This window comes from Diabrotica virgifera, chromosome 10, assembly GCF_917563875.1.
Source record: "Diabrotica virgifera virgifera chromosome 10, PGI_DIABVI_V3a".
Classification (NCBI taxonomy): domain Eukaryota; kingdom Metazoa; phylum Arthropoda; class Insecta; order Coleoptera; family Chrysomelidae; genus Diabrotica; species Diabrotica virgifera.
Window position 1 is genome coordinate 25,279,049 of NC_065452.1, and position 18,687 is coordinate 25,297,735.

The 18,687-nt window shown below is 32.0% G+C and overlaps 2 protein-coding genes across 4 annotated transcripts in view; both read left to right on the top strand.

The window, feature by feature from the left end:
* Window positions 1-18,687, top strand: part of LOC114339791 (neuroglian) — a 128,912-nt gene that overhangs the window by 78,003 nt on the left and 32,222 nt on the right. For all 3 annotated transcript variants that reach the window (XM_050663395.1, XM_050663394.1, XM_050663396.1), the window contains exons 2-7: window positions 5,974-6,058; window positions 6,114-6,240; window positions 8,530-9,141; window positions 9,211-9,401; window positions 16,603-16,878; window positions 16,940-17,209. In XM_050663395.1, the coding sequence (XP_050519352.1) occupies window positions 5,992-6,058; window positions 6,114-6,240; window positions 8,530-9,141; window positions 9,211-9,401; window positions 16,603-16,878; window positions 16,940-17,209 (1,543 nt within the window). In that variant the 5' untranslated portion in view covers window positions 5,974-5,991. The remainder of the gene's footprint in view (window positions 1-5,973; window positions 6,059-6,113; window positions 6,241-8,529; window positions 9,142-9,210; window positions 9,402-16,602; window positions 16,879-16,939; window positions 17,210-18,687) is intronic.
* LOC126893340 (uncharacterized) lies at window positions 12,716-14,135 on the top strand. The gene is made up of 2 exons (XM_050663403.1): window positions 12,716-13,636; window positions 13,701-14,135. The coding sequence occupies exons 1-2, from the start codon at window positions 13,376-13,378 to the stop codon at window positions 13,875-13,877; spliced, it is 438 nt and encodes a 145-aa protein (XP_050519360.1). The 5' UTR covers window positions 12,716-13,375; the 3' UTR covers window positions 13,878-14,135.

Sequence of the window (18,687 nt, forward strand, 5' to 3'; positions counted from 1 at the left end):
CTACCGCAAAATGGTTCATGTCACCTGGCAGCACTGGCTGCAGGGTTGCCACATTGGGGTATTTTCCTACAATTTTGGGGGAATTTTTATAAGCAGAAATGGTTGTCGGATTTTTTGGGGAGGAAATGTATAGGGTTTTAAGGGGTCATGGTAAATTAAATTTGCGAATGTACATAGAATTGTATATTCTACTCTCATATAATCGAAGACGATAGGACCTATGAATTATTTCAAGCGCCCTCTGTTGATAAGTAGTATAATTTTGGTTTACTGTTTCTCTACATTTGACTACTAATTTATTAAAATGCGGCAAAAATTTAAATTTGGAGGATTTGAGCTTCAATTTGGGGGAATTTCAGTTTCTAAGTGAGGGATTTATAAAATCACATCTGGCAACTCTGACTGGCTCTTCTCTTGCTCAGTTCAGAACTCTTCCTCATCATAAGCTGCGGCTGCGACCAGCACGGTAGTGTTTATAATTTGTTTGGTTTCACTAATTTAGTTGGATATTTCCAACTCCAAAAATTTCACTTGGATTAAGGTTTGGCAAATTTTTAATAGTTCTTACAGCTTTAATTATCTATTCTATTCCATATGTTGTGACAAAAACAAAATATAAGCAAACGTCTACATATATTTTATAACTTAGTTTATAAATGTTCTTCACCAAACAGTTAAAATTTACCAGGTGACTAATAATTTGGTCATCCACTGTATTTATATATTTTGTAATAATTTCAACAAGGTGAATACATTGTATGAAGCAATAAATCAAAGCTTTCAAATTTCAAAACGGTCCAGTTTGTGTAGGAGTTAATACACTGACTTTAGTTCGGGAGACTGATCATAATGAGATTAATTATTTTGAATCTAATTTCAAGTATGAATGATGCGCGATGGTAGATGCCTTGTAAATAATACACTGCCAGGACCGGATTTTAGATAAGGTTAATTGTGATTATTTTCTAAATTTATATTTCACACCTAAAATGCCACGCGTCACTAATTTACTTTAAATAATTTTACAAATGTTTTACAATTTTTATAATTTATACTTACCTATTCTTCATCGTATCTAACAATAAAACACTGTTTGTTTTCAAAACTTCCACAAAATTTATTATAACTTAATGTCACTACAGCTCTTTCGGCAGAGTGCGTTTCTCGATTTATTTTATTATGTGTCTGCATTTTAAAGTCTCTAAACTGAATAGGTTGAGGAGTGGGGAGCTGTTTGTCTCAATTTGGTCATTCAGAATTATATCGTTTTGTTATTTCCTGGCCATTTCCTGATATTTGACTGTTTTGATCTTTCTTTTGATATATGAATCATCTCCAATATACATCTTTTGTTATACCTAGATTTGTTATTTTCTAAAACCTGTACATTTTCAAAATCAAAACATGGTTATTTTCTATGGAATGTTTGGCTAATGCTGTAGTGTTTACTTTGTTGGTTTGTACACTATGTTTGTGTGCAACAACCCTTCTATGTATATATTGATGTGTTCGCTCAATGTATGTCGAAATGAATACTCTTCTCAGATTTCTGGAGTAGCTATGGGTTCGCCTATATCAGCACCAATAGCAAATTGGTCATGGAAATATTAGAGACAACAGTCATCTCTAAATTAAAATACAATATACACTTCTACAAATGATATGTTGATGACTGCCTACTATGCATTCCGGATCATGAAATCGAGTATACCCTTCAAACTTTCAATAACTTCCATAATAACATTCAATTTACTTATGAAATGGAAGAAAACAACAAAATTAATTTTCTCGATTTAAGTTTGGAGTATAACAGCAATAACCGACTTATAACTACCAACTGGTTTACAAAAGAAGTCTGGAAGATATTTAAACTACAATACCAACGCACCGGTAAGTCATAAAAGAAGTGTTATATTCAGTCTAACGGATAGAGCAATTAAGCTATCTAGCCCACAATACCATTCCGAAAATCAGAGAAGAGTTAAAGATATTTTAGAAAAAATAATTATCCGCCAGAATTTTACAACCCTCTAATTAAAAAAGAAGATATATCATCAACAACCAATCAAATTCCAATACCACTCAAAATCAAATCCAAACTTCACCTAACAATATCAATAGTAATATCACAAACCCAAATAAACGCTATATATTTCTACCATATATTAATGAATTTTCCGAACAAATGTCGAGAATGTTTGCAAAATATATCAATGTTGGACATAAAGCGTCTAAAACATCGGGTCAATGTATTTCAAAATTTTAACTCATTATTACTAAGGACCAGCAGTCAGATGTTGTTTATAGAGTAAATTGTAAAAACTGCAATTCGACATACATTGGGCAAACACATCAATATACAGTGGGTGATCATATTATTAGAGCCACCTAATAAACTTCAATGTTTTAGAGGAAGGGTATACAGGGTGAGTCATGAGGAACTGTACATACTCCTACCTTGTATAGAGGCTCCTATGGTGAATAACAAATGACCATTAAAAAGTGTCTGCTCCCATTGTTTTGTAATATACAGGGCGAGTTTCGCATTTTGAAAGAAAATTTGTATTCGTCATAATTTTTGAACGGTCAGATCGATGTGTCTCTTATTTTGGTCAATCGTTACACTATTACCGCCTAATCAACTGATTTATTCAAACTAGAAAAAATCAGGTCCGACTTTAAAAAATTAGTTCGTTTGGGTCTATAAGAGGTACGAGTATGTACAGTTCCTCATGACTCACCCTGTATAATTGAGCTGTACCATATATTAATTAATTTGTTTCCATTTGGCTGTCTTGTTACACTTTATGAAAGTGCAATAAATAGTCTGACAATAGTGGCAACATGCATGTGTGGCAATGCGTGACTCAGATGCCATTGCTTGTCAGTGCTGCCCAGCCTAGCTTGCAACTCGTGTGCCTATTATTTTGTATTCTTGGTGTTTAGAGTTATAATAAACTTTGTGAGTTTCTATTGCTCTCTAGTGATATTCTGACAGTCCTATACTATATTTTGTGAATGTAGTAAAAATTGCGCGTTCGTTACAGTAGTTGTACCAGAACATCATGGGAAATCCAAAGACATCTCACCAAGGAAAATAGCAGAAATAAAAACTTTAATATTCAATACTAATCACTCCAACAGAAACATAGCATCCATTTCTAAAGTTTCAAAGGCAACGTGGACCGTATAAAGAAAAAACGTACATACCATTATTAAACAAAAGTAAAATTTTCTGAGGTGGCTCTAATCACTGTATACATAGAAGGGTTGTTGCACACAAACATTGTGTACAAACCAACAAAGTAAACACTACAGCATTAGCCAAACATTCCATAGAAAATAACCATGTTTTTGATTTGGAAAATGTACAGATTTTAGAAAAAGAACAAATCTATAACAAAAGATGTATATTAGAGATGATTCATATAAAGAAAGATCAAAATTGTGTAAATAACAAAACTGACGTCAAGGATCTCTCCAATATATATCATAATTTAATAAATTTATTTTATTTTTATAAATGTATCATTGGCAAATATTTTAAATACGGCCCTTAACGGACGGCAATTTGAATTCTGCCATATGTTTTAGTGATGTAACGAATGTCATTTTTTGAACATTCGCGAATGCGAATGCGAATATCTGCTGCCGACATTCGCGAATGCGGATGCGAATGCGAATATTCTGTTTTTTTTTTAATTTGTGTCTATATTTGACATGTTTTATAAATTTATAATGAAACGTTAATTGATATTTTAGTATAAATCAATCTGAATCTTAAGCTTTACTACATAATACCAAATAATAAAATAAAGTGAAGGCTGATAATGTGATTATACAAGGTAAAGTTACCATTTCTTAATAAAAAAAAGATGAGAAATTAATAGATTTTGATGTTATTAACCTAATATTATCTTCAAATTATTTTTTTTCTGATATTTATATTCGCAAAACATTCGCACAAATTTCCCGAATGCGAATACGAATGCGAATATGCAAAAATATGCGAATATTCGCGAATGCGAATACGAATATTCGTTATATCACTAATATGTTTTCAAGAGTCAAGCTCGCATTCCACAACAAAACGCCAAACCAACAAGTGCAATGTAAATTTTAGTGCTCTGTTTATGTAATGGTTATTATTATTAATTAAAGTGCTTATTGAAAATGGCAAGTAGCCGAAACGTTTAAGCCATAACAACGTGTTTTATTTATCAGACCGAAAAACCCAGGAATTAAAGAGTTTCTATTCAGAATTATAGCTGTATTTTTTAATTTATTAATTTCCATAGATTCTAATAAAGATAGCTTAAGGCCTTTATTTTGAATATGAAGAATTAGAAACTGTTCATTAAAAAAATGATTATAATCTAGAAGGCGAAGTGCGCACGTAGAATCTCTTTTGTATATTGTTGAAAGCCCGTTTGTGTTCTGCTATCCGTTTGTCAAAGGTTCTGTCAGTTTGACCGATGTAAGTTTTTAGACAGTCGTCACATGTCAGTTTGTAAACAGCACTCTGTTATTGCTTTTTCTTTTGGCTCTTATTATTCTTAATGTATTTGCTTAAGTTGTTGTTAGTTCTGAAAGCTGGTGTTATTCCTTTCTTTTGGAAGGTTTGTATTTGACTATTTTTCTTGATATCTTGCCTGTATATGTGATAGAGCAGAAGGTGCTGGGTTTTTTCTATGGTAGCGGAAGATTAATTTTAGGGCTTTCTTATAGAGTTTTTGGTTTAAAATTTTGTTAATTATTTGTTCGTTGTACCCATTGTTTACCGCTATTTGCTTAATGATGTTCAATTCTATCTCGAAGTTAGATTTTGACATGGGAATTTCTTTCAATCTATGTAAGATGCTGTGGTAGGCTGTTGATTTATGTTGTATAGGATGGAATGATGAATTGTGTATACTGCCATCCTCAATTAAAACGCGGTATCTGCAAAAAAAATTGAAAATCGAGTTTTTGTTATACGTGGTTTCCTTGCGACCTTATTTATGCTTCTACAATGTCTGAAAGCTGTATCATTTTATTTACTACCAAAATAAACAAATTGGAATATGACGTATGTGCTAAATTTCAATAGTTGCTTAATTAAAATGCGGTATCTACAGAGTACTCAACTAAAAAGCGGTATGTGCTAGCGAGTATCGTGTATTTGCCGCGTTTAAACAATTATTTTTTCATTTTTGAAACATTACGATTATTTGTATTTTGAACATTTATGACATGTAGGTATGTATTTTGCGTATATAATAAACAATATAAGCTGTTTATTTTTCTTTTTTTGACAACTATTCTTCCTTGTAAAAAATCCTATTTGTAAATAAAATGCAGATACGGCACTATTTCTGATCCAGCAATATGTCCGCTGCTCAATTAAAACGCGGTATATGACTTTTTATTTACAGCTTTAATAAAAACATTATTTTTTTTAAGAATATATTTTTAAGTAATGTTCAACTATCACTAGAACATATTTTGCGTTAAAAAGTTGTCAAAACATATAGAGTCCTGAGAAAAAACTTTGAGAGCCGATTTCTCGGTTTTAAGTTAGCTGCACATACCGCGTTTTATTTGAGGACGACAGTATAGTTGTATCAGTATGGGTGGGTTTATCGAATACGGAAAACTCATGTTTGCTTTGCAGTCTGGCAATTTTTAAATCTAGAAAATTTATCGACTGATTCTGTTCTGTTTCTATTATAAACTCAATATTACTGTGGAATGAATTAATGTATGATGTAATGTATGAATTTCCAACAAGTAACGGTTGAATCCATCAATTATTCTTCATCTATTTCTTATCCCTCTTTTTCTACTCCTATCTTTTGATGTAGGAAATGGGGTCTCTGATGAATATATAAATAAAATGCCATAGTACTTTTCTGCCATAGTAGTTTTATAGTTATTTATGAACAAAAAATTGTCCGTGGCAATAAGCTTTTCATATATTTTTTTTTGTTTCAGATATACCAATTCATAAAAATGAAATATAGTCTAGATTGTTTTCTCATATTGACGCTGTACTGTACTTGGACAATAGCTAGAGAAGGTAAGTCGACAGTTTTGATGGGTTTGAAAGAAATGCTTTTAACGAATATTTTTAGTTCCCTCACCTCCGTATATCGTTAAGCAACCCCCTACCGACGAAGTTCTTTTTCAAGTAGAATCTAGCGGTGAAAATGATAAACCGTTTTATATAGAATGCGAAGCAATCGGAGAACCCGCTCCAAAGTAAGTATAAACAAGTTGGACAATAAAGGCCTGTATATAATGAAATTATTATGTTTGGTTAGTATTATTGGTTGCTGGTTCAAGTGAAAAAGAGAGGGTTATAATAAACAGACAATATTATAAGTTTATAAAAATCTTACCAAGTCCTGTGTCACTTATCACTGTTCGCGTTTTGATTTAACACATGTGCCGGTTTCACTCGCAGATTAAATAGTTCGTGTATGATTTTTAAATGTTTTTAAGGGATCCGTGATTATTTTGTATCGAATTATCCTCTTAGACTATTGCATAGAGAATAAGAGCGTTTGTTCAACGGTAATGGTACCCAAAAGAAAGGTCCAAGCGTGTTTACTCTTCGACGGGTCATAGTAGAAGAGATTTATGGGCCCCCAGCGGAGAGTGGCACTCAATAGAGGCTGAGAGAATAATTGTCTGTATTGAGAGGGACGAAAACTTAGGGATAACTAGTGAGAGTTGGATTAAGGAACAGTTTAACATTGAGGTGGAGAATTAGGTATTTAAATCATATAGCAAAAAATATAAGATTATTCTTTGCATGTTAAAAATTTAACACGTTTAATATTACTTACTCGAGATTTACATATTGGACCCTATTTCCTTTTATTCCTCCGCGACAGAGGCCTAAAATTTTTTAATTCAATCTATAACACCGGAGTGATTCCCACAGATTGGCTCAAATCCATCTTTGTCGCAATACCTAAAAACACAATGCAAGAAAATGCTCAGAATATCTATTAATTAGCCTAATGAGCCACACTCTTAAGATTTTCCTAAGAATACTTCACAACAGAATTAGACGCAAATGCGAAGATCTCGAAGATTGGTTTTAGAAATGCTATGGGAACCAGGGAGGCACTTTTTGAGCTTAACATCCTATTACAAAAATGCCGTGACCAAAGAAAAGATGTATTTGCATGTTTCGTGGACTTCGAAAAGGCATTCGATCAAGTACAGCATGTAAAATTAATGCAAATACTGAAAAATATCGGAATAGATGACAAGGATATTCGTGTCATTAAAAATTTGTACTGGAATCAAACTGCTATCATAAAAATTGGAGATAACTACACCGATGAAATCTCCATACAACGAGGAGTCAGACAAGGGTGCATTTTGTCGCCAACATTGTTCAATGTTTACTCGGACCAGTTATTTAAAAAGGCACTTGAGAGACAGCCATATTGAATAAAAATCAACGAGGAACTACTTAATGTGATTAGATATGCAGACGATACAGTAATTCTGTCAGATAATATTGAAGGTCTCCAAATTCTGCTTGATCGTATTCACGAGGTAGGAGAAGAAATGGGCATTAAAATAAACTCAAAACCAAATTTTTAGTGTTTAGTCGTGACTCACATCCCGATGCAAAGCTTCAATTAAACGGAGTCCAAGTTGAGAAAGTTCACAAAATGACATATTTGGGAACTGTGATAACGGACCAACTAGATCCAGACATAGAAATAAAACGTAGAATAGCAATGACTAAAACTACTTTTATGAAAATAAAGTCATTTCTTTGCAATAATAATCTCAGTTTGGAACTAAGACAAAGAATGGTTAAGTGCTATGGTTGGTCCGTACTTTTGTATAGTGCAGAAGTGTGGACGCTAAAAGTATCGATCATGAACAGAATTGAAGCATTGGAAATGTGGATTCATAGACGAATGCTGAAGATACCTTGGAAAGCAAGGACAACTAATGAAGAAGAACTAAGGAGGGTCAACAAAGATAGAGAACTGCTGAAGACTGTTAAACATCGAAAAATGTCTTATATGGGACATATAGTGAGGGGAAGTCGATATAAAATATTAAAACTGATCCTTAAAGGCAAAATAGAGGGCCGTAGAGGTGTAGGAAAAAAACAAGTTTCTTGGTTAAAAAACATTCGAGAATGTACTCAGATACCAAATGCTGGACAATTATTCCATAATGCAGAAGATCGAGAAGCCTTCGAAATGGTGATCGCTAACGTCGGATAATTCTGATATGGCACGTGAAGAAGAAAAATAGGGCGTAAAACATCTTTTCAGCCACAGCGTGGCTGATGCCTACAACACCATGGCCAAGTATGTCAAACGTCAAAAGTTTTTAGGTAAAAATATAATCATTCCAATCAAATGTAATATCAGTTCCATGCAATTATTCTGATATTTTAAGATCAGATATTCATAGAAGTATCATAATTTTCATATTTGATCCTAAAGATTGGATCCCATTTCTTGTTTATTTTACGTGGATTGTTTAATATTATATTTATTTTTTTAGATACTACTGGATAAAGAACGGAAAACCGTTTGCCTGGCAAACATACGATGACAGAATATCGCAGCAGATGGGTCGTGGTACTTTGTCGATAACCAAACCATCTGACGTGGATCTTGGTCAGTATCAGTGTTTTGCTGAAAACCAATATGGAATTGCTACTTCCAATTCAGTATTCATGCGAAAAGCAGAGCTCAATTCTTTCAAAGCGACGCAACCTCTCACATTGACTGGCAACGAAGGAGAACCGTTTAAACTGACCTGTCAACCACCGGACGGTTGGCCAAAGCCAATTGTACATTGGATTTTCTTATATACAAACGGAGGTTTCAAAACTATTAATAGCTCACGTATGACTCTAGATCCAGAAGGAAACTTGTGGTTCTCAAATTTAACCAAAGCTGATGTCACTGATAATTTTATGTACGCTTGTGCTGCTACATCACCTACAAAGTATGAATACAAATACGGCAATAGGGTATTGCTAAATGTGGTCTCTTCTGGGGTCTCCGCTTCACAGAACAAACATGAACCTGTACTCCAATACGTCACAAGGAAGAACGAAGTCGCTTACAGAGGAAAACGTGCTGAACTATTCTGTATATTTGGTGGAACGTAAGTATTTTCATCCAGTATTCTCTCTTCATTTCAAGTGTTCCTCTTTCCTAATCGTTCGTATTTTAGACCTCTACCGCAGACGGTGTGGAAGAAAGGTGGGAAACTGGTACAAAGTTCGGATCGAATAACACAAGGCAACTATGGAAAATCTCTTATAATAAAGGTTGTTGATTTTGATGATGAGGGAAGTTATACATGTGAAGTGAGTAATGGTGTTGGCGAAGCAAAATCGTATTCTATCAGCTTGAAAGTTTTAGGTTTGTACAAATGTCATTTATACTGTTTAATATTAATATTAACTTAACTATTAATTGATTATTATTAGTGATGAAACCATAAAATTTCAGCTAGCGACCATTTATAATACAACTAGTGATTTTGCCCGTCGTCATGCGACGGGGGATTCACTCAATTGCTATCTACAGTCGCTCTACTCAATTTTTTCTGACTTCATATTTTATCGTATCTCCCTCTAATTTTTCCTAACTATATTTTTTAGTACAAACTCAATCTCTTCCTTGGATTAATTTTCCTTGAGACAATGTATCCACAACTTTGACACTTTCTTTTCACTCTTGAAAATGCGACTTACAACTGTACAAGTATTGGACCAGTACGAGAACAACGTCGGAAAAACAAGTATTTTAAGACAACTGGTTCTTTAATATATTATTCCCTATGATTCCTCGAACACCGTACCGGCCATCTGGCTACTGATACAGGTTATGTTCATTACTGCGCAGCACACTTGTACAGGTAAATACAGCGTGTCTAATTAAGTTGGAAACATGGGAAACTTTTTTTTTATTCATTTTACGAAAAAAAGTTATTCTTTATAAAAAGTTCTGCATGCTCTAAAACCTAAGATTCAATAATCAAATATCAAATTTTGTCAATATTATACGAGGTATGTCAAAAAATATTAACTTCGTTCAAGAGTAAATTACCTTTATTTCTTTCAATATCGAAAATTCTTATTATGAAAAGTTGTTTGGAAATAAAAACTAAGATCAAATATGCAATTACATGCTTCTAATTGGAAAAAAAAATTCCAAATTTTTCTCAAATTTATTGATACTTCGTTTTTATTTATTACACATACGATAACTCTTTTATTATTACTTTTACGAAAAAAAGGTATTCTTTATGAAAAGCTCTGTATGTCCTAAGACCTAAGATGCAACCATCAGATAGCACATTTATTAATTTTATACGAGGTATGTCAAAAAATATGAATTTCAGTCAAGAGTAAAGTACCTTTATTTTTCACAATATTGAAAATGGTTATTAAAAATAGTTGTTTAGAATTAAAAACTATGTTTCAATATGCAATTACATCCTTCTAATTGAAATATTGTGAAATATAAAGATACTATAATCTTGAGCGAATTTCATATTTTTTGATACACCTCGTATAAAATTAATAAAAGTTGATATATCATGGTTGTGTCTTAGATTTTAGACCATGCAAAGCTTTTTATGAAGAATAGCTTTTTTTCGTAAAATGAATAATAAACGAGTTATCATATTTGTAATAATTAAAAACGATGTTGGGTATCCATAAATTTGAGAAAAAAATTTAATTTTTTTTTTCAGTTAGAAGCATGTAATTGCATATTTGATCTTAGTTTTAATTCCAAACAACTTTTTATCATAAGAATTTTCGATATTGAGAGAAATAAAGGTACTTTACCCTTGACCGAAATTCATATTTTTTGACATACCTCTATAATATTGAGAAAATTTGATATCTGATAATTGAATCTTAGGTTTTGGGACATGCAGAACTTTTTATAAAGAATAACTTTTTTTCGTAAAATTAATAATAAAAAAGTTTCCCATATGTTTCCAACTTAAGTATATCGAATTTAAAATTATTTTAAGACGAAAAAATTTTTTGTCATTCATTATTAGAAATATGAATTATAATTGCCAGACATTTCTGTTGTTTAAAAAATAATGAAAAAAAAATTTTTCGTCTTAAAATAATTTTAAATTCAATATTTAGGGTGATTGATTAATGTGATAGAGCTCAGTAGATCCGCTGTAGTAATAGATAGCAACAAAAGTTAAACAAAAATTGTAGCCAACTTTGAGCTTCACATTACAAAATTAGTTAGAATGTTACAGGGTGTTCGACAACATAGTGGCAGACCAAACTTATGTTTTTTTTTTAAATGGAACATCCCTATATTTTATTTTATATTCGAAATCCTCTTAACTTCCCCATCATAAAAATATAAAGGTGTGTTATGTTATATAGGGCTTTTACAAAGGTATAACCAATTTTCTATGAAAATTTTTGTATAAATAAAAATAAGCACAACAGCAATGGTTTATTGGTGCCATATTTTTTTGTTGATTGTGAAAAATTTTAAGAATTGTTGATATTGCTAATTTTCTTTATATCGAATACAGGGTGAGTCAAAACGCAAGTACATTTTTTTTTCAGAAATTTCAAATGGAACAACCTGTATTTTATATCACTATCGAAAATATCACTACTTGCGTTTTGACTCACCCTTTATTCGATATAAACAAAATTAGCAATATTAACCATTTTTATAAATTTTGACAATCAAAAAAAAAAAATATGGCACCAATGAACCATTGCTGTTGTGCTTATTTTTATTTATACAGGGAGCTGAACTTATTACGATTTTCATAGAACATTGGTTATAACTTTGTAAATACCCTGTATAACATAACAAACCTTTATATTTTTGCGATGGGGAAGTTAAGAAGATTTCGAATATAAAATATAGGGTATTCCATTAAAAAACAAAAGTTTTGTCTGCCACTATTTTATCGATCACCCTGTAACATTCTAACTAATTTTATAATGTGAAGCTCAAAGTTGGCTACAATTTTTGTTATTAACTTTTATTACTATCTATTACTATAGCGGATCTACTAATCTTTATCACACTAATCAATCACCCTGATTTTGTATTTACCTGTACAGGTGTGCTGCGCAGTAATGAACGCAACCTGTATCAGCAGCCAGATGGCCGGTACGGTGTTCGAGGAAGCATAGGGAACAATATATTAAAGAATCAGCTGTCTTAAAATACTTTCTCGAAAACGTTGCTAGCTCTTAGACCATATTGTACATCAGTGGCGGCTCGTCAGGGTCGGCAGTGCCGACCCACACATTTATGGACACATTATAGATTTTTTTAAATATATAAGTTAATCAGAGTTGATGATATTCGTTTCTGTGAAATAAAAAAGAATATCTGTGAGATAATACAGACTAAATTTTATTCATTGTTTTTAAAAGAATTCGAACGATCTGATAGGTTAAGTGATCCCTGTGCGCTGTGCGTAAGAGACTTTTCAAATTAAGGATCCTAGCCAGCCATACACCCGACTGCGATTGTGTGAATTCATGGCCCGCTTCGGCTAGCCGTACCCAGTTGAGCATTTGCTTGTAATAAGACGCTATGGAATATTAGCCGTAGTGATGTAAAAAAACGTGTTTTTTTTTAATTCTAAAAAAAAACGAAAAAAAAAACAATAAAAAACGTGTTTTTTTTGTTTTTAATTGTTTTTTATTAGTTTATCAACGTAATATTAACAATATCAATATTAGGAGTTGTTTGTAAGCCTAAAAATCACCCAATATTTCAATATTATATCCAAAACATCTAGAAACTCAGTGTTTGACGTTCCTTTTTAAAAAATATTGAAACATTAAACCCTTACTGCCTTTATCTATTATTTTTTTACGTCGTTGCTTTTGGGGAATCACCGAAATTTAGCAGGACGCTCGTATTCGTTGGCGCTGAGAAAACCGGGGAATTACCGATTAGCTTTTGCAGGTGTTCTGTTGTTATTTTGTGATTTACTTGCCTTGTGCCGGAAATATTTGTGTTTAGTGCTTATTTAAATAACTATATATATAATAATATTTAGTGCTAAATTTAACAAGTCTGAAATCGTTTACTGCCGAGGCTGTTGCCCTTACAAAGGCCATCCGACAAAGCCACATATTATCTGCGTGGGTAAAGGAAAAAAAAAACGAATTAAAAATAAGTTGCAGTCTTAAACTCCCAGTGCCTACCAGATGGGGATCATTAGTTCTTTGTCTACAATCATTGCTTGCTAACAAACAAATAATAAAAAGGATGGCTATCAATGAAGAAGTTGAAAAGACAGTAAGCAAACACCCATCTTTAAAAAAAATGCTCTAAGCGATATATTTTGGGACCGGGTACAAGGATACATTATGCTTCTGGAACCAATTGCTAACACAATTACCTCTGTAGAAGGTGACACACCAACGATTTCAAAATGTCTGCATTTATTTAAAAAAATGGTTAACACCTCATTAGAAAATGTCACTAAAAGTCCATTGTTATCCAAAGAGGAAGCAGATACAAGGGCAATTTTTGAAAATCGGAAGAAATTTGCTATTTATAGTGTTCATTTTGTAGCTAACCTTTTGGATCCAAAATATCGTGGCTGCGAACTTAGCTCAGATGAGATGGTAATTTTTTTTAGGTTATAGTGGGTTTTAGTTATATTTCTATTAATTTTTTTATTTAATGTAGACTGATGCGACAGAAGTCATATACAAGGTAGCACAGAAGATGCCAGATGTCGATGAAGCAGCCGTCTTAGCTGACGTTGTCAATTTTATTGCAAAAGAAGGACTATTCAAAAAGGCTTTTCTATGGAATGAGGACACAATTGCAGCTATCCTAGCTTCACAGTCAATCCTGCATTAGAATCTGAACCGGAACCAATGATAATATCCAATTCAGATCAGTCGGAGTCTGTCTTTGAAAGTGATGAAGAGGAAGCTTCAGAGTCTGAAGAAAATGCAGATAGCGACGGGACGGATCAGTGTTCTTTAAGGGATTCGGTTAATTAATTGAACCTTTTCAATCATTAAGACGTTGTTTTTTTTATTTGATAAATTTTTATTACTTATTTTTGCTTTGATTTTGCAAGTTAACGAATAAACTCTTCTTATTTTGTTTATACCCATGGTCTTTTTATTTAAAGGATTTATACGAAATTAATTATGAAACGAAATAATACTTATTTTGTTATAAAATTATACAGAATATTATATTTATTATATGTTTTTGTCATTAAATAAACTGTACCCACTTAAAAAATCAAAATAAAAAAAAACGAAAAAAAAAACAAAAAAAACGAAGGCTTCGTTTTTTTGCAATAAAAAACGGTTTTTTTTAAAAAAAAACGGTACCGTTTTTTATTGGTTACATCACTAATTAGCCGATAGGCAACCAATTATACATTCCCCGTATTTATTTGAATGACAAGTTTTTTTTTTTGAAACTTTTATTCAGCAATCTGTTAGTTATAAAAATTCTAACAATAAGCGTCTTTGGAGTTTGAAATAAAAAAAGAATTGACGTTAGAGAGGTCAGTCCAATGACTGGACCTCTAGTATGGAACAAACATGACATTCCGATAATATGCTACATACAAACATACATTTTACATTTACAAACAATACATATATCTAAAATATAAACACAATTACGGTGAGGTATAAAACTTATTTATAAATAAGGTCCAGTGGATTTTTACGTTTTAGTCTGTGAGTTTGTTGACTATTATTATTGTTGAATGACAAGTAAGGCAGAAAAACAATCTGCCGAGCACAGCGGTGATCTGCAAACGGCAACAAAATACGTACTTGGACGTTGAGAGGTGACTCATATTTGTTTGCAGAAATTGCTTGAAAATAACTCATATAATAATATTTGAGTTATCCTCTCACCTAAAAAAGGTCCGGAACATTGTTTAAATAATCAAAATGTCAAAAAATAAAGGAAACATTCGTTTTTTTCTTCATTTTTTGATTAAAACTTTAAAAGTATTCATTTTCGAGAAAAGTTGCACTGACATAAAAGTTGCGTAATTAAATTTTCTACAATAAAGGATTAGCTAAAAATTTTAAAAATTGTCACCCTTGTTGCAAAATAGCAATAAATGCGAAAAAATCATAAAAAACAAGTATTCGCATTTTACGTTTTTCAACCATTTATGCTACACTTAAGACCTTCATAATTTTACCCAGAAAAACTATATCATGTAATAAAAAAATACTGTGAATTTCATTAAGATCGGTTCAATAGATTTTACAAGATAAATTTTGCAATCCAGCTTTCGCAAAAAAATTAATTTTTTCAAAATGTTGCAGAACTGAAAATAAAGCAGACAGCAAGTTTAATTTATTTTTACGTATAGAAGAATACCGTACCTTTCTTCTATATGTAAAAAAATTCAACTTGCTATCTGCTTTATTGTCAGTACTGCAACATTTTGAAAAAATTAATTTTTTTTGCAAAAGCTAGATTGCAAAATTTATTTTGCAAAATGTTTTGAATCGATCTTAATGAAATTTACAGTATTGTTTTATTATATCATAAAGGTTTTCTGGTTAAAATATGAAGGTCGTAAGTGTTAGCATAAATGGTTGAAAAACGTGAAATGCGAATACTTATTTTTTATGTTTTTTCGCAATTATTGCTGTATTGCAACAAGGATGACACTTTTTAAAACTTTTAACGAATCCTATATTGTAGGAAATTTAGTTACCCAACTTTTATGTCAGTGTAACTTTTCTCAGAAGTGAATACTTTAAAAGTTAAAATAAAAAAACGAAGAAAAAAATCGAAGTTTTTCTTAATTTTTTGACATTTTGATTATTTAAACAATGTTCCGGACCTTTTTGAGCGGAAGGATAACTCAATTATTATTTACAAGGAATTTTCAAAATATCTATTAGACAAGTTCATTAAAAATTATCCATCATTCTTTATTCAAATAAAATAAGAAAATGGATTAACAGTTTTATATGCTGATCTAAATATTTTCGGAAGGTGGGATAAGTTACAAAATATGTTTAATTTTATATACTGCAATTCATTAGGTACAACAAACTGTTCCCGAATTTAATAAATTATTGTGCTCAAATGTGGGCAAATTCTGCCTCAAATGAACGGGAACACCATGAAACAAGAGATAATGTCAAACTTGTCTCAAATGTCAATAGAAAAAAATTTTTAAAACCTCTCCAAAACAATAATAAATTTTACAATGACGTTATAACCTATTTTGCTACTTCGAAACAACATAGACTAGAGTTAATTTATAAACAGGTTTACAAAAAAAAAACAAAAACCAAAAATCTTCTATGAAATTGAAGCCTTTTAATTAGATGGCATACCTATCTGAGGAGACAAAACCTTGCCGACCCTGTCCCTAAAACCACGAGCCGCCACTGTTGTACATGTCAGTTAGTAGTTCAGTTTTCTTTCCTAGGTGGCACTAGGAGTTATCGTCCCAGACAAACTACGTTTCCTCTTAACGTATCGTCCTAGTCTTTTATTATATTGTCTTATAATAAACTTTTATTATAATCTTGTCCTTTATACTTTTTTAGCACCTTTTAACTAAAATTGTATTTTGTAGCTGTTCCTTATTTCATAAAGGAACCTGAAAGAGTAAATGCTGCTGAAGATGAAACGATCGAATTCAGCTGTGTCGCTGGTGGTGTTCCAGAACCACAAATTAAATGGATACACAATGGAAAGCCTATCGAAGAAGCATTACATAACCCCAGACGAAAAGTTTTCAATAATAAGATCATAATAGAGGGTTTACAAAAGAATGATACTGGCAATTATGGGTGTAACGCCACCAACAGTTTAGGTTATGTCTATAAGGATGTTTATGTCAATGTATTAGGTGAGTCTTCCGGGTAATATCTAATTTTTGAGATTAGTCATATAACACTCTCTGTTTGTAGCACTGGCTCCTGAGATCATAGAGGCACCTAGGGACACTCAAGCAGTAGATAATCAGAACGTTACGATGATCTGTAAGGTTTTGGGCGCTCCAAAGCCTAATGTAAAATGGATTCAGAATGGGAGAGAACTCACTGGAGGAAAATACGATGTTCAATCCAATGGGGATTTAATCATTGATAAAGTTCAATTCGATGATCGAGGGAATTATACGTGTTATGCTGAAAATAAATTAGGAAACACAAGTGCTATTGCCAAGCTTGATATAAAATGTAAGTTTTTAACCTCTATTCTTCTTTAAGTACCTTACTATGTCCCATCGAGTTAATTTTTCCGTTATCTTGTTTCGTTTGTAGGAGTGTATATTTTGTAATTACATGCTGACTCCAAACTGCTGAGTTTCTTATATTTTTTGCATTTAACCGATTCGTTATTTCTTAGCATTTATTGTTCAGACAAGCTTCCTTAATGTCACCGATCCTTCTGTTTGATCCTTTGGCCATTTTCGAAAACCTACTTTTGATGAAAATCATCTTCTTCGTAGTTAACGTGATACAGTTATCAGTGATATCATAACGCTATTAGCTGATTTTTCGGTACACGACAATTATACCGCAATCATTAGACCGAAAGCAGTAGACCGGACTCATTGGACCGAAAAGCACTTTACCGAAACTTTACTAGACCGAACATCATTAGACCGAAATGGTACATAAATTAAAAAAGATTGCTGTAAATTATGCTAAGATTTTGTATATCTGTCTTTTTGTTTATTGTATTATTAAAAACAAAAAAATAAACAAAAAACCAAACAAAAAAATACAACCTAAACTACACTCACCGGCAGAGAAAACGGACACCCCAAAAAATGGGTCATTTTTAATGTCTTGTATTTCCTAAACCTGATGTCCGATTTAAGTAATTTTTTTAATATGTTATAGCCTGATTCTTTATCAATATCGCTGTAATAATATTGTTGCTAGACAGGTACATTGTCATTGTATACAGGGTGTACGAATCAAACTGTGTTTTTTTTCTCAAACTTTGGAACACCCTGTGGAATTTTCTAGCTTTTATAAAATACTAAAATTAAAACCCAACTATAGCCACAGATTTTCTTAACATTCTGTTTTTTTATTCATTCGCTTATGTTGGATAATAAAAAAGTTAGGCACTTTAACAACTACCCCTGTTTTTCGTCAATACAGGGTGTTTTTCAATAAGTACGGCAAGCTTTAAGGGGTAATTCTGCATGATAAAATAATGACAGTTTGCTTTATAAACTTATGCCCGCAAATACTTCGTTTCTGAGATAGGGGGTGTTGAAATTGTTCTTACAAACTGACGATTTATTTATTGCTCTAAAACGGTTTGTGATATGCAAATGAAATTTGGTAGATTTTAAGAGCTAGTTATTGCGCATTTTTTGGCATACAATTGAGAATTTTATATTCACCATTGGCGTGCATACGGGATATATCTAAAATATTTATACCCGTATGCACGCCAATGGTGAATATAAAATTCTTAATTGTATGCCAAAAAATGCGCAATAACTACCTCATAAAATCTACCAAATTTCATTTGCATATCACAAACCGTTTTAGAGAAATAAATAAATCGTCAGTTTGTAAGAACAATTTCAACACCCCCTATCTCGGAAACGAAGCATTTGCGGGCATACGTTTATAAAGCAAACTGTCATTATTTTATCATGCAGAATTACCCCTTAAAGTTTGCCGTACTTATT